Source organism: Triturus cristatus, chromosome 11 (genome assembly GCF_964204655.1).
Source record: "Triturus cristatus chromosome 11, aTriCri1.1, whole genome shotgun sequence".
Lineage (NCBI taxonomy): Eukaryota > Metazoa > Chordata > Amphibia > Caudata > Salamandridae > Triturus > Triturus cristatus.
The window spans coordinates 971903242-971927106 of NC_140594.1; the positions used below are offsets into that span (position 1 = coordinate 971903242).

The window sequence follows — 23865 nt, forward strand, 5'->3', positions numbered from 1 at the left end:
TAACTAGATACTTCGGAATACTTGATATACTGCTAAACAGTACAGATACACTGCTAAAACAGTGCAGACCGGATTTGTGTACCCAAACCCGTCTTGACCGGCACAACCTATGTGCACGTCAGAAATGCCTCCCCAGTAATGGTACTCACTGGGTAGCTTCGGAAACGGAAGGCCTCGGTAACTTGAACTTGAACCGGACTGGACTTGACTCGACTCGTCGGAAACTGGGCTTGATTTCGAACTGGTGGGTCTCTGTATACCTCGGATCTTGCTCTCTCAGCTAGGCTCTGGTCGGGATACTTCGCACTTCTCACCGCCTCGTCTGGGTGTTGATCGCAGTCTCAGTCGCCCCCGTTTGACCGGAGGGAGATACAGGAAATCCTGCTGGTACGCGTTATTGTCCATCCAGCTGTGGCAGGAGACCGGGCCTGCAACTCACCGCCGGCGCGTGAGATGAGAAAGTGTCCCTGTTCGGGCGCCATCATGTGGTAAATAAAAATTCCTTTACCGGGACTGAATTTGATACAGAAACATTATAAAATAGCTCAGTAAAATGAGAGGCAGAATCCGTGATATTAGAGTTTCGGAATGGGCTTTATTCCAATAATCGATTATAATCGGATGCTTCAAGTTCCATCACCACGGGGGTTCAGGAAGTGAAGTACATACTTTATTGACAAGAAGTAACTTTTATAGTACATACATTATAATGAAGTGAATACAGTAGGCGTAACAATTGATAAGGAAATTGACGTTTGGTCTGCGTAACCGAAAATGGGTGTAATAATGAGTAAAAAGGAACATGATTGGTTATGATGTCATACATAGGTGGATCTATAAGATAATACTTGGCCTAAATGCGCGCGCAGCAGTATGACGTGTAATTGACGTGTAACTAGGGGGTGACGGGGATTTGACATTTAGCTCTATATGTGGAGACGAGAAGTCTGGGGGGTCAAGTCAACCTAATCCCAAATCATATCTAACATCCTATGTTTAAAGAACTATGTTATCCACAAAAGAAGGACTCTCGGACAGAATCTATTCTATACTGACTGTGCGTGCGTGTACAAGCGTCTAAGTGTCTACACTGAATGCGAGGGGGTAGGAATATTCCATGGTAACAGGGCTATGAATTACTTGCATGAGGACAGAGAAGTTGGGCCTTTTTGCTTGGTAACTGGAAGAATGTTTACTTAAACTACTAGGCAGGAATGCATCGGCTGAGGGGGAGGCAGATAATTCGAAGGTGAAATACAGTTCTTGGCAGAGAATGGGCTGATGTCAGGCTTCGTGAGCTGCGCAGAGAATGAGACAAAGTTCATGGTCACAGATGCAGGCTCGGACTGGAGCTTTCAGAGGCAGAAGGCAAGAGGAGTTTTGATGACAGAATCAGGGCCTACTTGCCTGGACTGTAAAGTGGCATAAGTGAACCATATAAAGCCGATGGCCTTTCATATTTAGGAATGGAATATCCGGCCTATTCATGGCGGATCTGTCAAAGGACATGTTGACGGTGGACGCGCATGTGTTTGCGTCTTCATAACTGGAACTGGAGGGAACATACATGTACTTGTGACATGCACATGGAACCGTTGGGGTCCAAGATAGGGGACATAACTGACCAGAAAAATCCATATTTCCACACCTTGACTCCAAGGGAGATTCTTCAGTCTTCCAGAAATAGTGGAACGTCGAAGGGCCAGGATTCTTCTTTGTAGAGCGTCGTCCGGGGTAATCTGAATTGCATTGGCAATGCTTGGTATCTTATAGTGAAGATAGGGGAGGGACTAGCTCTATGACCACTCCTCTAGGAGGGTCAGGGTAGTGGGTGGTTACACCCACTTCCCTTTGTCCAGTTTCACGCCAGAGCAGGGGCAGGTAGCCCCTGAACCGGTTTGAGCTGGCATATGCACAGAGGAGCCTACTGCTCCCCCAGTGCAGAACTTCAAAGCACTCTAAGAGTGCACCCACCCAGCTCCAATACACTAAATCCTGTCTGGGAGGTGGTGACACCTCCCTGTGACAGGAAACCTTTTGTTGGGCTTCCTCCACTGCGAGTTTCGGTCAGCAGCAGGAGGGCAGCCCAGTGTCTGTGCTGGTGGCATCCATTTTGTGATGCCAGGGCTCTAGGTGATTTCTACCGTTTAGTACAGTGGGTACATGTCGTCCCCTCTAGAAGGGTGGGATCATACTCCCACACCAGTTACTGGTGTGGGGGTATGATTCCAAGTTGTTTGACACCAAACACGACATGTTTTGATGCAGTCATTCCAAAGTTAGCATTTACCGCGAGGTTATAATGCACTTAAGAGTATATGGTTTAACCGCATCCACAAACAGCAGCAGAGAATAGACTCTGCCAGCTGCAGAGGGGTCCTGCTCAGGCAGAAGCACCCCCTCACATAGTAAACCAAGCACCCTGCCCCCAGGATTGTTAGGGCCTGCAATAGGGGTGACTGATAGGTTTATCTGTGTGTGTATGTTTGAGATATAGGAACCTATACCTCAGTGAGGAGTGCTAACACTACCTCACACAGGCTGCAGTAGCAGGTCTGTGGTGTCAGATTGTGAATGCTTCGCAGGGGTGGCATAATACATGCTGCAGCCCCTGGTAGTCCTGTGAAGTACCAATGCCCTAGGTACCTAAGGTACCATATACTAGGGGCTCATAAGGTACCACAGTATCCAATCACTAGTGCATCTAATATGCACACCAAGTTGTTTAGAGAGATCAGTGAGACTGGGGCCCTGATTAGCAGGGACCCAGCCAGACTATAGCCAGAAACCAGTGTATACATCAGAAAAAAAGTGGGGGCAACATAAGTGCAGATCCTACTCTCCTACACCAGTTCAAAGTTATACCTTTTGGATTAAATAATGCAACCGCCAACTTCCAGAGGTTGGTAAATAGAGTTATTTCAGGGTGGTTGACTTCACTGCATCATATCTAGAATATGTAGCTGTCCTTCGATCCACCTAGGAGGATCACCAGGTCACCTCAAGGAAGTGTTATGGGTCCTGCATCAGGCAGGCCTCACTATCAAGGCCAGAAAATTCCAGATAGGGCAGAGTTCTGTAGTGTATTTGGGCCACTTTGCTGGTGGAGGTCAAGTGCAACCTCTACGGCTCAAGATTCAGAATATTCTGGACTGGGGAGCTCACAAAACTCAGACTCAAGTCAAGGCATTCCTTATCTTGACTTGATACTAAAAGAGGTTTGTGAAGGGTTATGGGACCATTGTGGCCCCACACACTGAATATACCTTCAAAAAGCAACCTAAGAAGGTCATATGGACCACAGAATGTCAAATGGCATTTGACACCCTGAAGGAGGCTTTGTACTCTGCACCAGTACTGAAAGCATCTGATTATAGTAAGCAGTTCATTGTCTAAACAGATGCTTTTGAACATGGGATTGAGGCACTGTTAGCAGAAACCAATGATGAGAGCCAGGTTCAAGCATTTGCATATATCAGCAGGAGACTCCTCCATAGAAATCAGTGTTGAAGTGCCAATGAGAAGGAAGTCTTTGCTGTGGGTTGGTCCCTGAAGAAGCTGAGACCCTACTTGTTTGGGACTCACTTTGAGGTTCAAACTGACCATAGGCTTCTCAGATGGCTGAAGCAGATGAGAAAGGAAAACCCCAAACTGTTGAAGTGATCCATTTCCCTACTGGGAATGGACTTTACAATGTAACACAGACCAGGAACATACCATGCCATTGCAGATGGCCTTTTCAGGTTTTTACACTTAGATGATAAAAACTACCAGGGGATAGGTTAGTTGATCATCACCTTTCATCTGGGGGCGGTCATGTAGGAAAGTGCTCCTTTTTGTATGGTCACCCACACTTTTTGCTCCAAATGCTGATGGTTGTGCCTCTGAAAGTGCAATTGAGTCTTCTGTCCAGACCTCCAGTGCCTGAGCTCCCTCCTAAAACTGTTATGTTTGACTTGATAATTCCAAATTAACAAACGCTTTACCCCCTTATAGGTCCCTTGTATATGGTACCAGGGGTACCCAGGTCATTGATGGTAAAGCGGTCCCTAGGGCTACAGCACAACTTTGTGCCACCCTGAGTGACCCAAGCAACCTACTGATATTATGATAGCCATTATAGACTACCAGAACAGTGCAAGCTGCTCGAACTCGACTGTGCCCTCACCATGTGTGGCACAATCACATACACTGCCCTTAATATATGTAAGGAACCCCTCAGGAAGGTCCCCTCAGCTCAGGAGACAGGGTGCATTATATTTAAGGTGTGGACATTTAAGTGCAAGCCTCAAATCCATTGGGCATCTGGCGCCGACAACGAGGAGGTGATATCGACATCGGGGATTCCACACCGGCACCCTACCTCCATATGGGACCTACCTCCCCCCCACAGCATGGGGACTGGATTGCATGTCTGGCAGAAGAAGTCCAGATCCATTGCGCATCTGGGGTCAACGAGTATGTGTGAGCCCCGGGGAAATCAACATCGGGCTCGGGGGGCATACATCAACCTACAGCATCTAAGATTGGGATCGATGGAGCGAAAAGGGGGGTTGTTTGCTTGCTGTGCTGCTGCCTCGGTCCCCCTAACTCAGGACAGTGTTCAGGGGTGATTGGAGCAAGATGAAGTGGCGGTTCTCCTTTAACGCGATTGGTTTGCCAGGAATTGTGGACGCTGTACGAAGCCCGTGGCTACATGGGCAGCAGGTCCTGGTTCAAGAGCTCCGATCGCATTCGCTCGTGCTGGCCACTGGGATTCACAGCGCTGTAGGGGTTGTCGGGGGCGAGTGCCGACCCCCCCACACACCACCGTCAGCACTCCTGAACCAGCGGGACATACATACAGTTCACGGCAGGATGTGCCCGGCAATCGGAGGAGATATATAAAGCCCCGGGAGGTAACCGCTGCAGGGGCTCTGTTCGGGGCATGCTTCCATCACAGGCATCTTAGAGTTTTGGCGGCTGAAGGCGTCTATAGTGAGGAGGCGGTGCTCAGTTCCCTGGTCATTACTTCACCACTATAGGGGCACTTGGTAAGTGTAGCGCTTGCGATTCAATAATCAGTCAGTGAGGCACCCGTTCGCTGGGATCAGTCTCCGGATTAAGAGGCTGATTACAAAGTCTTTCCTCTGCATTTCTCCTCTAGCTGCAAGATTATTTGGCACAGGAGAAAATTGCTGGCTTAGGGAGGCTACCTCAATCGGCGGATAAGGAGCCCAGGAGAGCAATCAGCCAAGAAAGAATAAATCGTGCTCGGTCATTATCTTTAAACTGAGCTCTGAATTGTGGTCTAGGGAGCAAAACTGTTGGAGCGATCAGCTCTATGGGACACCAGATAGCCCACTCTTACAAGAATATCTATATATGTCTCATGCACATTGTGGCGCTTTTGTTGACCTGGAGGGCAGTGTAAGGTCCCCATTTTAGGTTTGTTGGATGAGCTACACCATTGACTGCCGCAAAATGGCCGGCTTAGCAATTTAAACAAAGATAGGACTACTCACTCATCACCAACTCAGGGAAAGAGACATAGGACTATGTTTAAGGATACAAAAAGAAAAAAAGGACCAATCTCTGCAATCTGTTCCAGAAAGTGACAGAGGACTACCTCCCGGAGAAACATAATAGAGTCAAAAGAGTTATAGTTCCACTCTCCAGATTGGTGCCTTCATGACAGCCATCTTAGATAGGGCAAGGTATTTTAAACACCCACATATATAAATCTAATTACACACTGAAATTAGTCCATTTTAATAATAGAGATCTATCGCACTGATGAGATCAGATGGGCTTTAAGCTCGTCTGGTCCACAGATTTATAACTCATCTATGAAATATAGAAACCTTGTCACTGTACTCTAAATAACCAAGGAAGCACACTAGTTACAATAAATTCCTCCCAGTGTCAAAGAATGGACTCAAAACTGGAACCATCGGGCCACAATGCCTATACTATCAAATACCCCCTCACCCTCTCCAAAAACACATAAAAAAACTCAAACACCAATTGCTCAAAGCGCATCCTGAAATGCTTATCTTAGACCCTTATTTTAGTGTCACCAAGGGAACAAGAATAATGACCTTATATTCCACACAAAAAAAGAGCCCAATGGAGAAATAATCTACACTCCATGTTAAGCATCACAGGCACCAGAAAAACACCTCACGGACTTAGATTAACGGTATCTCCCTCTCACCTTTGCAATGCATATGCTACCATATCCATTTACAATAATGGGATTATACTAATTCAGTCTTCAAATGAAAATCTAACAATAATTGACAAAATCTTCAGCATCCTATAAAGGGGAGTCTACAACAAGCCCAACCTCCCCACCCAAAATCTCCTTAATGGGCATGATGGAACACCCTCATCCTCCTTAACGTGGATGGCCACTCCCAACTCAATCAACTCCTCTCTGGTATCAGGAGATGGCCGACCCACCCTCGAGGCCACCACCGCTTCTCCAGAACCATCCTCCCAATCTATGACTGAGATCGCCACTAGGAATATAGCAAGCAACTCTCCTGCGCATCCTCCAACAACAAAACTAACTTAGACCTTGACTGCTTGGCACTTAATCCCCCCAATCACCCCCTCTTATTTCACCAGATCACTCCAAGGAGGGCTCTACCATCACATCCTCACTGACCACCCAGACAGGAAACAATAATTTCCACAAACCCACAGCGGCACACCAAATCAACCTTAGATCAGCTAGATCCACTAACATTATTAAGCTTCCTGTCATCTCACCCAATCAGCCTCACACATATACACAAGTTAAAGACGCAGCTAACAATGACTCCTGCTCTCAACTAGGTATCACTGACGACAACACCCCATTACCTGATTGCGAGACGCAACCCACCACTACCCTTAAACCGGAGTACTGGATAATGCGACTCAATGAGATCGATCGTTGCCTAAAACACCTCAAAGAGGATATGCAGAGACTTACTTCCATCGCAGCCAATCTCTGGCCCCCTCGCAACGCAAAAAGCCCCAAGATAACCAGAAAGGACACCCATACAGACATCACCCCAACTCAGTCCGCTCACAGAGCCAACCGGGGGTTGCAAACTACACTTTCCCCTAACGATTATTCCAGACCAAAGACATCAAAGCAAGACCTATCAAACGATGAGATCCATAAAGTCCTCCTATATTATTAGTCTGGAATAACTACGTGTAAGACTGATTAAAATCAAATCCAATCCATCCAAGCGAACCCTTTCAGAGAACCTATTCACAATCACAGAGGAATAAACAAGAGCAACCTTAAACTTATCACTTTATCACAAATGGCCTCTCAACGCAATAATAAACAGCTAAAGTGCATGCTCCTCAACTGCAGATCAGCTAATGAACACGCAGCAGATATCTACAACCTCATTCTCACACATAAGTTCGATTTGGTGATCCTCACGGAAGCTCGGTTAAACAACTCATCTCATCCCCTCATAGATCTACTAGTCCCACCTAGTCACAATATCATACGACTAGACAGACCAGTGAAAACGGGTGGTGGAATAGCATGCATTTACAACAATACTTTATCATTACGCCAATTGGAAACAATACATGTAACAACATGTGAATATCTTAGCATCAATATCTCTTGCAACAACAAAGTTATTTGTATTCTACATGCCTTCTATCACCCTCCGGGTGATAACCCAGAGTTCATCGAACAAATCTTGGAAATCTTAACAATAAATGTTAATCTTCAAGGACCCCAGATCTTCTTGGGTGATTTTAATCTGCACTGAAATGATCTAAATGACCCCTCAGTGAATAGCTTAAAATGCTTTCTATTAAACCATGAGATGTCCCAAATCTTTGACACTCCCACACACAATAAGAGAGAGACTTTGGACCTTATCATCTCTAAGTCGGACACTATCTCCTTAGAATCTATTACCCCATGTGATTGGTCAGACAGTTATCACATCACCTTCCTCATCAACTTAAAGGAGATCCCAAGGAATGGCTAACTGAAGAAAATCAAACAGCGGAAAAGGAATCTTAATAATATAAACCACAATGAACTAGACACTCTATGCAACAACACCTTGATCCCACAGACCAATATAAAGGATGTCAACGGCCTCACAGACTATTACAATACTATGATACAAGAAGTCATGAAATCTATCGCTCCCCTACAACAGAAAAACATCTCCATCAATAACTCAAAGCCATGGTTTAACGACAACTTGAACACAGAAAGACGCAATCTAAGAATGGCAGAAAGAGCGTGGAAAGACTCACCATCAATAGAATCACTAAAATGCTTAAGATCAATGAGGAACACATATAATCAAAGAATAAGACAGGCAAAAGCTAATTTTATCAGAACCCAACTTGACCAGACCAGAAATAGGCCCAAAAAACTATTCGAAATAGTCAAACAGCAATCACGTAACACAGCAAACCCCCTAGACTCCAGACCCAGAACCCTACCAAATTGCAAAGAACTAGCCACCTTCTTCAAGGACAAAACAACCAAGATAGAGAATGAACTTCAACTAGCGAAGAGACTACTACCGGCCCTCCCAAACAACCTATCTCACAACTCCCAATCTACGGAAGGAATGGAACCACCCGGGCTCACCTACAAAAATTATGCCACTTGGAACGCCTTCTCCGCAATCAGCGAAATGAAATGGACAATATTCTCTTGTCTTTAAACCCATCTAACCACTTCACGGACCCTCTACCTCCCAGCATATTCAAAGAGATCAAAACCTGTATCCTCCCACTATGGTCAAAGATCGTAAAGGGCTCTCAATGCCAAGGCACTATACCAGACTGCCTAAAAATCGGTCAAGTAACACCCATTCTAAAAAACCTACGGCAGACTGCTCAGACCCTAACAACTTCCGGCCCATCTCCAACATCCCTACTCTGGCTAAGCTCTTAGAAAAATGTGTAGAGAAACAACTCTGCAATCACATGGAAAAGTTTCAACTACTCGATCTATTCCAATCAGGCTTCCGTCAAAATCACAGCACAGAATCCACCCTTACTCATATCGTAGATTGCATACAAAAATGCTGGACAAGAACAAATCATGCCTTCTAATATTGCTTGATTTATCTGCTGCCTTTGACACCGTCAAACACGACACCCTACTAAAGCTACTGGAACAAAGAATGGGCTTATCAAGGGCCGCATTACAATTGTTTGCTTCTTTCCTCCAAAACAAATCCTTAAGAGTCAAAATGAATCAATCTCTATCTAAGTCACAAGCGATAACTCTTGGTGTTCCTCAAGGATCCGCTCTCTCCCCCATTCTCTTTAACTTATTCCTGGAACCACTAGCAAACCGCCTAAAATCAGCTAAAATCCATTACCATATGTATGCGGATGACACCCAGCTATATCTCAAAATTGCATCTCCAGATGACATTATATCCCTTAACTCCATCCTAGAAAATACACACCTCTGCCTCACGGTTAATCACCTCAAACTCAACGCTGATAAAACAGAATTTCAAATTATAGCATCAAGAAGGATCTGTGGCTGAATCTTTTTACAGCCCTCAAATGCTCGCCCCACATCATAGACTCTGTGATATCATTAGGTATTACTTTAGACAAATACCTAAATATGCAGGGTCATATTAATGCTGCCACCAAAGGAGCATTCTGCGGAAACTGAAACCATACCTGCCACATGAAGATCTAAAGCTAGCGGTCCAAGCCCTAGTCTTACCCAGATTGGATTACGGTAGCGTCACACTATGTGGCCTACCTAAATGCAAACTAGCACCACTAAGAGCCTCTCTCAATGCAGCAGCAATACTTGTCATCGGAACTAAAAGAAATGCACACATCTCTCCGGCCCTAAAAACTTTAAATTGTCTACCATATGAAGCAAGAAGCAAGAATCCAACTGAAAATTGCCTGCATGACGCACAAAGCGTTACACTTCAACACACCCAGTTACCTGGCCCAAAAACTAGAAAAATCAGGGGGCAGCAGATCCTCGCGAAGTGCCCTCAACTTGTTGCTGAAACCCCAATGAACCCTCAAAGAGAAAACTGGGGCTAGAGCATTCTCAACTGTCGCCCCCAAGATTTGGAACTCTTTACCGCCGTTCTTACCTTAAATCAATTTAGTGATGTCAGTGAATAGTCTCAGATCGCATTTTATGTCGACTATCCTGCCCAGCTCTGGCTGTATTATACTCCAACCACAGTTAGCCTATTCTTAATTGTTGATTTGTTTGTCTCTCACGCATATGTTTGCATGTTGGTCTGACCAAGTGCTAATCGTGTTATCTCCATGTAAAGCACTCTGATAACCTCGAGGGTCATGTTCGCGCTATACAAAACTTTCTAAATAAATAAATACATATGTCCCTATAGTGGTGTCCTTCATCGAAAACCACTATCTGTGTTAGCAGTCCATTGGATAACATGGGCTGCCAACTGGACTCCCTAGAGATTGGTGCTCCATCATGGGACCATTAAAATAGGTTATGGTTGGTACCAAACAATGTGCCTCCTCACCCCTGAAACAGTTCTCATGCCCTGGGTGATGTGACAAGGACCCAGAAGGCACGTTAGAGCTTACCCCCTGGTTACTCCTAGCTTTACGTTGCTCTGACTGACCTGCCTATGCTTTCCTGCACCTGTTGATGCCAAGACAATCTCCTCACCTCGTACTAGGCAGTGTGTTCACTCCGAGGAGTCAAATACAAATGCTTGGCAGGAAAGAGGTTGCACCTCCCTCCTCCCCAGATGGCTAGTGAATTGTCGCATCAGAGTGGTGAGCCTCAAAGACCATGCATCTGGGTATGCATGTGGGCTATCCCCCAGAGAAGGAAACAGCCCTCCCCTTGCCCCAGGCATGCTTGCACACCAGCAAGGTGAGCAGGGCCGGACTGCCTACGGGGCGTTTTGGCATGCTGCCGAGCTGGGGGCTGATTTCGTTGATGGGGACCTGCGTGTGATGAACGAAATTCGTCTTGCTTTGTTTATTTCGAAGCACACGCAGGTCTCCATCAACGAAATTTGCCCCCACTGCAGTGACATCATCCCCCAGCTCCGCAACATGCCAAAACGCACAGTAGGCAGTCCGGCCCTGAAGGTGAGAAATTAGCGATGGGGAAGGTGCATAATGCCAGGAAGGCTGGCAACACCTCTAGGGTGGGCAACCTGGTATGTACACCTAAAACTATATTCTGACATCTTTAGGAGGGCAGGAATTGTGGGTTCTTGGAAGAAAAGGTAACCTACACTACTGGATGTGGTCACCTCTGAGGCAGACCAGCTGCAGGACCTAGAAGCCCATTGGCTACTAGCTCCCACTCCCCTAACTCCCCTAGATCTAGGATTTAAGGGACCCCTAACACCAGAACCTCAGATCTTAATAAATTGCTTCAAGAAAGGACTAAGAGGAGACTTGTGTCACCGACAACAGGACTTTGCCCACCAGCACAAAGCAAAAAAGGGATACTTTGTCCCTGAGGCAATAGACTTGGAACAGCATGAGTGACCATAAACAGTGGCCAAAACTCAACACTCCCGAAGAGAGGGAAATTGATCTATTCGAAAAAAGTAAATGTGGTAGTAAAATGCATGTTTAACTTTTCTACACATGCCAGGAAATGGATTCCTCCTTGATGTATATGGGTTTAATAATTATGCAGTCTCTGCTATGGGTGTGAGGAATATCTGGACTTATACATCACACTCAAGTGATTGGTTACCTAGGAAGTTTGAGAACATTAAAAATATCTAAATTTGTGATTATTCCCAAGCACCAATCCATCGCATTTCCACCCTGGAAATTAAGATTTGGAGTAACCTATCTTCCAGCAGGAAGGAAAAACGAATGTCACTTCGATTTGGTGGGGTGTAGAGTTAGGGGATTTCTCCACTGGGATATTTATTCCCCTACAGAGAACATAAAATGTGCATTTACAATGGATCTCCTTTCACCCTGTGCAGACGTCTCTGCTATGGAGAACGCCACTCGGGGGAGTTTTCGACTTTTTAAAAGTCACAGGACATTCCCAGTGGTAGCCCAACAAACCTGCAATTGATGCAGTTTTCCAGGCGTGCTACTGGGAATGTTGGAATAGGAAAACATCCTAAAAGCATACTCAAGTACAGGCGTACATCTCCACCCATGCATTTTTAAATATTTTTGTGAATAATCCCCAGAATCTCCAATCACTGTTGTGGAACATTTCAAACATTTTTCTCCACATCTAACGCGTATAGTCCAAGCCTAAGTATTAAAGAACATGGAGGAAAGCGACTAAATAGTACACTTGTCACCAACAACTCTTGCAGTGAAGAAAAGAAAGTGTAACGCTGTTGTAAGATCATCATTCTAAAATTATTATCAATCTAAGTATGTGCAAAGAAGACGCTAACATAGTGGAATGTAAGAGATTCAGTAATACATCTGAACACCATGCATTTCTACCCATATATTAGAACATGCATAGTTTATTATTATGTGGAGCAGGAATGTATATGTAAATGTGGGTGTACTTGTAAAGCGCACTGTGACTCCATGGACTGTCCTGGCGCTGAAGACCACTGGGGAACCCATCCTGGTTTTTCCTGTGAGATGGTCCCTTGCTGGGTATCTCCAAGGTGAAACCAGGCATCCCCTGCCGCGTGGGGAATTGAACCCTGGTCCCTGGCCGATTCTCTGCTTACGGGTCAGCCGCCTCTAACCAGTGAGCCACACCTCTCCACAATAATTAACCAATATAAAAGTACAATATGATAATTCGTAGGTTTAAACTATGAATATGGTAGTTAATTTTTTTGCTTTTCGCTTTGCGAATTGGCCGTTACATCCCATTCATTTTTAACCTTAATCAAAGTAGAATCAGTGCCTTCTTACGATTGGGTTTTTAATTCCTGTTCGTGTGGTAAATCCTGTTACTGTGTGCAAAATTCCCTAACTTGTCTTGAGCATAATTATGCAAAAATATTAGGAAAATCATGTGAAATTAGCATAACCATAAACCAGTTATTTAACACTAGATTTTATTGTAAAATGCATCATCACATGAGGACACATTTTACACAATCACTAAATCACGCTTGACGTGAACAACAAATATTCATGTTGTGTTGCGTAATTTGGGCCATTTTGTGTAACAAACACAATGCAAAATGCGAGAAATTATGCAAAATAACGCCGGTGTAGCAAATTTCACTTGGCCATCGTAACTACAAATATCTGAACGATTTTGTTGTTTCTATCGCACCAATAAAAACCACATGCCCTGTTACAATTCAGAAGGTCAAATATGTTGGAAGTCAAAAGGGAGAAAAATGCTCATTAATTACCTGAACATCTGTAAGCACCATAATCTACATGTTATGCCTCATTTCATGTACAACATTCGCATTAGGCGATAATGTGTCACATCTGATAAATGCCAAACACCTCAGACTCGTTCTAAAGTCCTCAAATACTATTTATACAGGGGTCGATATTTGTCATTTTTGTTAATTTTGAGCAAACCCATTAATCAAAATGCACAATATGTTGCCATTGCTTTTACTTTATTCATCCATCATGTGCAAGATTCTGTCCATTTACATTTAACCAAATGCATTGTGCAATACCAGGAAAGCACCAGTAACTTACTATGTACAAGCCGGCTGCAATCAAAAGAGCTTTATTATCAACAGCAAGGTCCAGAGGAAAATTGATTTCTAATCGTGCTTCCGGACAGCAATCAATGTGTGCAATGCGACCACATTCAACATGAGTGTCCAACTCTTTTACCTACAAGAAACCAATGCAGTTAAAATAAAGTTTGTTCTCAAAATAACTGCTTATAGATGTCAGATCATTAGCTTATAATGGACATGTCAAGGAACATATTTGGGATAACATTTCAAACCACCCAACAGATTTTGCAGTGCACACCAAAGTTAAATACTACATTTAGTAGTTAACGTGTCTTTTCACAGTATTTGAAGCCTACATTATGTCATTTCTAGTATTCAATAGAATTATTTTACAATGCAGAAAATCTGTAGAATGCAAACCTATCAGACAACGTTTGAATATTACTAGACTACCATGAACACAATGAGATAGTAATGGTCTACATGGCTGGGAACACAAACCAGCCCTGGAAATTCAGCTGGACTGGCCGGGAGGGGCGTGTGGGGGGGAGGTAGTGAGATGTACCGGCTTAGAGTGGGGGGTGACGGGGGGGGGACTAGTGTTGAGCACCGCTGCATCTTTTGTTACAGAGGGCCATAATTGCAGCACTGCTGTAAAACCAGCCCCCTGTAAATAAGAGGCCCCCACTGCTCCAAAACTGGTTTGCACCCTTTCAGCCCACCGGGAAAACACCTGGTGCCTGCTACCACCAGTCCGGCCCTGCTGGTCTATGATGAATGATAATGGACTAACAAGTATATGCCTTTTGTTGGTATGCAGATAATGTGTTGACTGTAAGGTTGCCACCTTTCCAAGAGAAACATACAAACGATTTGTTGGTGTTTTCAAGACTTTGCAAATGCCCTAACTTGGTACTACATAGAACTGTAAACAAAATTGTATGTCTTCATTAGCAACAATACTTTTTTGTCTTTGTTTACTTTAATTATTAGTCATAGATCAATAATTCAGCTCTAGAACACATGTAAAAGAAGTTTCTATTTATTTTTGCTGTTAGAGGTATGTACAGAAAAAAGCTAAAAAACAGCATTTGATGATTTGCCTATTTTTGTACCAGCAGGGACATCAAAATACCATTGGTACAAGTAGAAAACCATTCAGATGGCAACACTAGTTGACTGTGACCTGTCATAGGAGATATTTATGAGTACTGACAAAATTAATCTTTCTTCTTTGTTTGTAACCATCATTAAGGAGCTGATTGCGATGTATCGGAAATCGGGACCAACCGACAGGCTGTCGGCGTCCCGTAAGAGACATTATGATGCGACCCCCACCCGGCGGTCGCAATGCCTATCTTTTGTATTGCGGTGGGTGCTGCTGGTTGCAGCACATGCCGCAATACAAAAAGGGTACAAAAAGGGGTGGTGATGGACGGAGCATCAGAACCAACCAAAAACACTCACACCCAGTCAGCAGATCTGGGTTTGATCCATCACCGTTCTTTAGCCCACTCTGCCACCCCAGTTTAGACATGGCCATATGCAAATCAGTCTGACCCTGTGCCTCATGGGAACAGCCCAGCCCGAACTGCCAAGCCATGCCTTCCCTGATCCGGAATACAAAAAGGGGGCACTGTACATATCCCTGCACTATGTGGCAGACCCCATGCAGTGCCTGCCACATGGTGCAGGGACAGGTGGTGCCCCCCCAGTGCCCACATCGGTGGGGCAAGGAAGCAAGTGGCCCCGCTATGGGCCCGAAAGTACCTTTCCGCCAGCCTTTTCATGGCAGGTTAACTGCCATGAAAAGGTGGTTTAAAGGGACACTGTAATCCCTACGGCTGTGCCTGGCAGGCACCGTCAACATGGTAGGGACTACAACCACCTCCACCACACCGGCGGGCTCAAGGACCCTGTTGGATGTGTGGCAATTGGTCTTTCCAACTGCCACACCTCCGTCCGCCATCCGACTGTGGTGGGCAGTAAAAATGGCGGTGAGACTGCCATGGACAGCGTGTCGTTGGCGGTCTTAGGCCATCCTAATCAGGCCCTTAATGTTCAGAAAATGGTGTGAAGACGATTGAAGACCTATGTATTATGTAGAACATAATATATACCAAAAGCATTTTATATCTAAATGTTTTCCTAAATACAATCTAACGCTAAAATGCCTAGCATTGCTGGATCATTCATATAAACAAGTATACATATGCACATTAACAAGCTTTCCACGTGCATGACAGAAGTGCTGAGTGCACAAAGGAAGTGAATGTGGAAAGAAACCAGAGCAAATGCCCCCAAATCCATATGGTCTGTGTAGAAAACTTTGTCTAATGTTGTCAGCTACCTAGTATTTTACTGGCCTGATCTGTATTTTTATTTGCAGAGAAAAAAGGTAGGAAAAGCAGTAAAATCAGGTATTATTTCCTTTCTTAAAATGGAAAACTAAAGCAGCAAAAATATTAAGAAATCACTTGAAAGGTAATTAAGGAATCTCTAAATTACCCTTAAATTTTTTATCAAACTAATCAGAGGGATAAATTATGTTTCAAAAGAATACAGATGTTGCACAAATTATTTTTTATCTAGATGCCCCTGGTATTTCCAGAATATCAAAATATGTGCCAGTGCTGGGTATTTTTTATTAAAAAAGTTGTCAACCTTAGCAGTATCTGACTGAAAACACACAGACAGTGATGAAGGTGTTGACATATGAAGATATATTGCTATCTTTACATGCAAAATCCTAAATTATATTTTTATGGCACTTAAATATTAACATGCAGTTGGAAAATTGTTTTTATTTCAGCATCTCCGGTTAAAAATGCTGAAAGTATTCTCCAGCAGTGATATGTGTTTGTTTTTTAAATGTATTTCTATGTTCTCTTTCAGTGTCCACTGCACAGTAATTGGGGAATGTGCATCAGCTACATAGTGCTGTACCTACCTGTCAATACCTGGTATCGCTGGTATAATGACAGAATACGTTTAATGTGCCTGGTTGCAAGAGTGCATTGGTGTAGGTTGGATCACATCACTGTAGGAAAGTGCCTTTTTTGACATGGTCATAGCCCCCACTTTTTGCTTGATGCCTGATGTGATTTCGAACTGTAAGTGCACTGGGTCCCTGCTAACCAGGTTCCCAGTGCGAGATCTCTTTCCCAAGACTGTACCATGATTGGCACACCTTCTGCCACCCCTGTAAGTCCCTAGAAAATGGTTCCCCTGGTACCTAGGGCATAAATACTGAAGAGGGTCCACTGGGGCTGCAGCACAAATTGTCCCGCCCCAGAGACCCTCACTGTTAGACCTGGCTTGTCCAGTGGGTTTTCCCCAGACTCTTTGCTTTTTGGACTCCTGTTTGGACCCTGTTTTTTTTTTGTTTTATGACTCTGGGCACTTTATCACTGCTGATCAGTGCTGAAGTGCATATGCTCTCCCTGTAAATTGTGTTTGTGGATTAGTGTTTCTATAATTGGCTTATTTGATTTACTAGTCAGTCCCTAGTACAGTGCACTGTGTGTGCTCAGGGGCTTTAAATCAAATGCTGCCAGTGGGCTTGCATTACTGATTGTACGACCCACATAAGCAGCCTGTAAAATGTAACTCAAACCTGTCACTGCGGTGTCTGTGCACAGTTTTGTACTGCTATGTCGACTTGGCAAGTGCGCCCACTTGCCAGGCCCTAATATAAGTCACCCCTAAGGTAGGCCCAAGGTACCCCTGTGGGCAGAGTGCAGTGTATGAGAAAGGTAGGACATGCCCTGGTATGTGTGGCATGTCATGATAGTGAAATACTGCCATTTTCGTTTTTCTCTATTGCAAGCCTATCTGTCCCATAAGATAGAATGGGGAGTTAACTTATAACACCTTATAAGTATAACTGCCCATGGGAACAAGATCAGAAAGTACAGTTTAGTATGCCTGAACTCAGAATGTAAAGATGCATCTTTTAGTGAGTTTGAAAATACCACTTTAAGAAAGTGGGTATTTTCTTGCTTAGACATCATGTGTGCCTCTGCTAGGTTTGTGTATTGACTGTCTGATTTTGGAGTGGCGGGGACTGGGGATGTGCATTCTGTTCAGACAGCAGCTTGGGTGGGTGAGGTGTGTCCTGCCTTTCCAGGGGGAGTCAGGGCTGGATGGACCTGGGCTACATTTAGAGGAAGTGGGAGGAGATTCCTTTCACACCGGAATGGGCCTGGTCTACCAAGGACAATGCTGTTTCCACTTCCTGCCAGGAAGCTCCACCAGAGAGCTTCTCTGCCACCAGAGAACAAAGGATTTTGCTGTATAAATATTGGGGCCCAGACCCCAAAACTTTAGACTACTTCTGGAATTCAATAGGAACCTCTGCAAAGGAGAAGAGCTGGAAGAAACTGGAGCAGGAGTACTGCCCCTTTGCTGTTTGCTGTCAGGGGCTGGTCTACAGTGGTTGTTTTTGCCAAGGAGAGGAACTGTGTGTGTATCCTGCTTGCAAAGTGTCTCCATGTGATTGAAATGGAGCTTTTCCCCTGTTCAAGAGGTCTCAGGAACAGCAAAGACCTCACCATCCTTCTGGGCACCATCTCTGGTTCCGCTGGTTCCAGTTGCCACAGAAGCAAAGAGCGGCCCACTCCGTCACTGAGTACGTCGCAGACTCCGTGTCCTGAAGGCACCGCAAAGAGCACCGCCTCACTTTTCACCGCAACCCTGGTCTCACCGAGCCGCACCGAGCCGCTGCTTGCACCGTGTCCTGTGGGCACCGCATGCCAGCACTGCATAGAGCACTGTCTCACCCTGCAACGCAAGTCTTGGTCTCACAACTCCGTCAATGAGCCGCTGCCTGTACCAAACCGTGGGGACACCATACGCAGCAATGCTTCCATCTCACATTGCAACTGCGACGGTTGCCCCGACAGACTCGCATTGGTGCATTGGCCACAACAAGAAAGGTACTGTCTCCTAGTCTGTCAACGCTCTAGCGGACCCATACCGACATGGTTGGCTGGAATTGTTAGACTCTGTCGCGTTCAGTATCGCACAGTCCAGCCTGAACTGCCAGGCCAGGTCCTCCATTAATTGTTCCTTTTTCTTTTGTCGCCCTAAGTGGAAAAGTTATGCCCAGATGTGGGTTCCTTGCTCACTGAGCCACTGGATTCAAGCTAGCCTCGCTGATGAGGGGTGAAGCCCTGAAACTGGTCACAGAATACTTGTTTCCGGTCAAGGGAGTACCTGACTTGGCGGTTCCGGCTGGACTGTTCAAATGAGGAACAGGGTCAAGACTAATTTGCGCATGGCTGGGTCGAAACTGGGGTGCCGTGGTGATCAAAAGAACAATGGATTAAACTCAGATCTTTGTGATTGGGGTAAATGTTTGCATTGTTCAGCATTCCCTCCTTGTTCCTTTTTCTTTTTCACTGTAAGTGGGAAGGATATGCTCAGATGTGAGTCTCATGCTCAGTGTTCCACTGGATTCAATCTATCTTGCTGCTGATAGAAAGGGGGCTTCTGCTTGGCTAGGGCATACACCTAAGCCAGGCAGAAGCCACCACTCTAGTCAGGGTAAGGGAGTTACACACCCAAGATAACCCCTGCTCACCCCCTTGGTAGCTTGGCAGAGCAGTCAGGCTTATCCCAGCGGCAACGTGTAAAGTGTTTACACAAACCACACACACACACACACAACAGTGATACCCTAGGCACACCACAAATAAAGAGACTCCACACAAGGGTATATAAAAATATCCTTTGTATTATATATACATAAAATCACCTTAGACCATAAATTACATAATCACTGTGCCACTAGGCGCTTGTCATCAAAACTGCATGTAAAATATATAGATCACAGACCACATTAATCACTGTGCCACCATGCACTTGTCAGGACATCTCATAGGTACTACATCAATTTTCCTATCAGACAATTGTCATGATCATTGCAGGTAGAATATCACAGTAAATAATGACAGTTTGCAAGTGTTAAAAAAATCATCAGCGAAATGGGCATAACATCCCAGTTAGTGTAACCAGTAACTATGGATAGGATTGCACATGTTATAACACATCATCCAGGCAGTAACCATGTTTCCATATTGCACTAATGCTCCTAGGCCATTAGAAAACAGGCAGGCCTTAGACTGCCCAACACGGATAAGCAAATCAATTCTGTCAGGAAGCCCCAGCTACAAAAACACTGTTATGCTACCCTCAGCAATGGGGCAACCTGTCCTAAATGTCCCCATTACAAGATGCCAAACTCACTTTCTCCTAATCCCTTTAAGGCCATTTGAGGGCACCGTTCCTGTGTTTCTTGTCTGTGGAGGGGGGCGGGTACGGTATTCTTAGCCTCTGTCTGAACCGGTCAAGGTTTACCCCATAGAGAGAGAGAGCCCACTGAAATGCGCCTCACCTGGCTGCCACACGGACTGTGGTGGGCTGAGCTTGGGCCAGCTCCACTGTGAGTGTCTGATCCCCAGCTCACTCTACCTGCCTCCTCGCTGCTGGTGCGTCCACTGGCCCTGACCCGGTATCCAGCAAGGGGCCAGCGTTGTCCTTGTGCGGAAACAGAAGGCTTTCCTCTTCCTTCCTTGGACCCCGTTGGGACTCCCTGTTCCTCTGCGAAGCTCCATACGGCGATAGGTGGGGCTGGAGCTGGGTCACAATGAGGTGTGACCTGCTCCTCCCCTTCCACTGATTGGGTCTGCATTGCCGGGCACTTTGGGAGTCTTCTAGGCTGCCTGCCACTAGGCATCACTGGCCCGTCCTGCCTCAGTTACCCAGTAGGGGAGTGGCCGCACATCTCTTTTACGGGGTTGGAGAGAGACCTCGCATCTCTGCACAGCAGGCGGCCCCTCATTTGCTGCCAGTGTAATCAGGTCGGGGCAAGCACAATGGATCTGTTGTCAAGGGAAGGTCAGCACGGCTTTCCCACCGCAGCAGGAAAGTACCAGGATGGTACATACAAGCCGGCCAAGCCAGATCCTTGGTAAACAACATGCAAGCACCAGAACTTGCTCAAATGACAGAAAAAAGGACACAGGAGGAAGTGAAATTAAAGCGCTGCTCTCGAGCTATGCCAAAATAAAGCGCTCCTTGCACCTTTTACAATATAAGGGGGAGACGAACAGTCCATTCCCTCGCCTGCAGGTTTCCTTTTGAGATCCAGCAATCATCTTTCTACGAAGTCTTTTGTATCCCTGAGACTTGTAACAAGAGGCCAGCACACACAAGCCCTTGGAGATTCCCTTCACAAGCAGGATGCCACAGCAGAGCCAAAAGAGTCAGCCTCTTCCTCCACCACAGACAGAAGCAACAACTGCAGGCCAACCCACCCCTCACTCAGAAAAGCCAGCACTCCTCACACAGTCCTTCTGCTCTTCTTTATGACAGGGTTCTCTTGTTCCTTGAAGTAATCTAAAATCCTGGGGTTTTAGATGGAATACTTATACCCCAAAATGTCTTTGTTATCTTTATGGCAAGGGTCTCTGAAACCAGTCCAATGCAGTTCTGCCCTCACTAGTGCAGCATTACCACAGAGGGCGGAGACACCATTGTGCAAAAGGAGACACAGCCTATTCAGGAGTAAGTAATACTACTCCCACCACTCTAAATGAAGACCAGGTCTATTCAGCCCTGTACTGAGTGACCCAGGCAAGGCAGGGAACACCTCAACCGTCCTCAGTGACTGTCTAAAGCAAAAAGTTTGGGGATAAACCTGTCACAAGGGCCAGGTCTAACACGTGGGTCCTATGATCACTGCGCCACTGGATATAATCTAGTCTTGCTGATGAGGGGTGATGCCCTGAAAAAGGTCCCAGAATGCTTGTTTCTGGTCCAGGGATGAGCTGACTTGGCAATTCTGGCTGGACTGTTTCCATGAGGAACAGGGTCAGGACTGATTTGTGCATGGCTGGCTCCAAATTGGGGTGGAGTGGTGAGAAAAAGAACAATGGATTAAATCCAGATCGTTGTGCCTGGAAGTGAATGTTTTCATTGTTCAGCATTCTTTCCATCAATTGTTTGTTTTTAGGTCTCAGCTAGGCAGCGCATGCGCTGTCTCGTCGAGAGATGCTGTATACAGTATAGCGAGGGAAGCTCCGCCCACTTTCCGCCTATCTTCTTGATTGATCAAAATCATAAATACTGCAATCTGATTGGTTTTCGGCAACCTAATCCCGCCTCCTGACGGCCATGTCGTCATTTTTCTCCTTCCATAGCTATCGGACCGTTTACTTTTAAAACTCTTTTGTTCCCTTGCCTCCCCCCGTTCCCTCCCGCAGTCCATAAGTTCTCTGCTCACCAACAACCCCCACCCTCTCCAGTTCATGCCTTCTTGAACGTCCGCATTTTTGTTTACAATGCAATAGGGCTCACGCAAATACGAGTCCTATTGCATTTGTAAATGCTTGTGCTCTCCTGGGATTGGCTACGTGAGTTCGCACTATATTTTGCCTGACCTGTCCTATCCTGTCCAGAACACATGCACATTCAACGTCTTTACACTTCATACACGGGCAAATTTACGGCAGAAGGCAGAGACAACACAAGCAGCGAAACGAAACAGGACAAAGCGAAGCGCGGTGGGTTCCACTCTGTCCTCCTCACCCGCACATTACCCGCCTAACTACTCTTCTTTGGTATGGCTTTTTTTTAAAATTACGTTTTATTATGTTTTTTTTTACTTTATTAAACCACACTCGTGCCTTTCTGTTCTGTACACAGAGCCGGGGCGGGTTCAGGAGCTGTCCCGGCGGAGCTACCACCCTTGCACAGCGCACGCGGGATGTGCAACTCGATTGATCTGGGCCTGGCCACTTTGGGATGGTGAAGGGAATCTGCAAAGATCACAGAAGCATCTGTGATGCATGGCCCGCTAGGAGCTGCACCCCGTTCTCCCATGGTCTCCTGCCTACTCCTATGGCAATGCAAGTGCTTGTTTTTTTTACATGGCTATACATAAGCACGCACTTTTGCGCCAATTTAGATTCATGGCGGAGTCCATGGCACAGGATGTTGGATTGAGCCATCTCCTGTTTAGGTCTCGCCTAGCTATTGCGATAGCAATCGCTATGCGAGACTCTAGTAAAGGGGCTCCCAAAAGTGCTCCCAAAAGCAGATTGCATGGCGAGCACGCGCACAATCACGTGCATCGTGCCGCCATGCAATCCGTTTGGCATCCTACTTCAAAGGGTCCGCTCCCCCGCCTGGAATGCTCTCCCCCGCCCCCGCCAAGCGTGCGCGCCACGCTCCGCCGGGCTAGTCTTGTTTTTCTTGTTTAAAATGTATTTAGTTATAAGAACGCCGTAATGCCTTCCTGCACAGAACACCACTCCCACCTCCCAAACATCAACCAGAGCGATGCCGTGCCTGGTTTCACTTTCTTTGTAATCACCTCGGCTCCCCTGAATACTTGCAGAATGCACTGACCGCAGTTAGAGCATCTAGCAGCAATCGCAGTGGAATTTTATTTATTTATTTACTAGAGCCCATAATGCCTTCCTGCACAGAACACCCCTCCCACCTCCCAAACATCAATCAGCAGCGATGCCTTGACTGATTTCACTTTCTTTGTGGTCTGTTTCCAAGCTCCTTCCTCCCCCTCCCAATCAGTCATGGGGCTCCAGCAGAGCAGTAGAGCCAGGGGGACGGAGAAGGCGTGTTATGCTGCCACCTCAGAGCACGAGACTCTGGTCTTTGCCTGCTCCTCGCAGCTGATCCGGCTGTGGGCTTGCTTTAATCTCCGAGGAGAAAGAACTGCAGGTGGGAGCTCTGATTACGAGCTCAGTTGATCAGCTGCTTTCCCTGGCCTGTATTCTCAACCCGCTCCTCCACCCCCCCTCACACCGCCCCCGTCTCTCTGCTCTCCATCCCTCTACCCCCTCCCTTACAATCACTCACGGGGCTCTGTGAAAGCCCCGCAATAAATGTCTCGCCGATGCAGCCTTCGGGCTAACTGTGGTCAGTGCATTCTGCAAGTATTCAGGCTGGCACTATCTCCTGAAAATGCTGCCAAGTGATCCATATGGAATGACAGCTCACAGGCGACAGAAGGTCCAGGCCCGGCTTTCTCTTCCCTCTTCTGCCTCGTCTCTCTCTTCTGCCTCGTCTCTCTCTTTTGCCTCGTCTCTCTCTTCTGCCTCGTCTCTCTCTTCTGCTGACATTTGCTGCTGTTGCTCTCGCACCTTCTGCCTCATCTGCCTCGTCTCTCTCTTATATGCCTCGTCTCTCTCTTCTGCCTGATCTCTCTCTTCTGCCTGAT

At 45.9% G+C, this 23865-nt stretch overlaps 1 protein-coding gene across 5 annotated transcripts in view; it reads right to left on the bottom strand.

Annotated features, from left to right (window-relative positions):
* The window catches only part of LOC146785767 (phospholipid scramblase 1-like), a 644815-nt gene that overhangs the window by 114411 nt on the left and 506539 nt on the right, over window positions 1-23865 (bottom strand). For all 5 annotated transcript variants that reach the window (XM_085633631.1, XM_085633630.1, XM_085633627.1 and 2 more), the window contains one exon: window positions 13633-13773. In XM_085633631.1, coding sequence (XP_085489757.1) covers window positions 13633-13773 — 141 coding nt within the window. The remainder of the gene's footprint in view (window positions 1-13632; window positions 13774-23865) is intronic.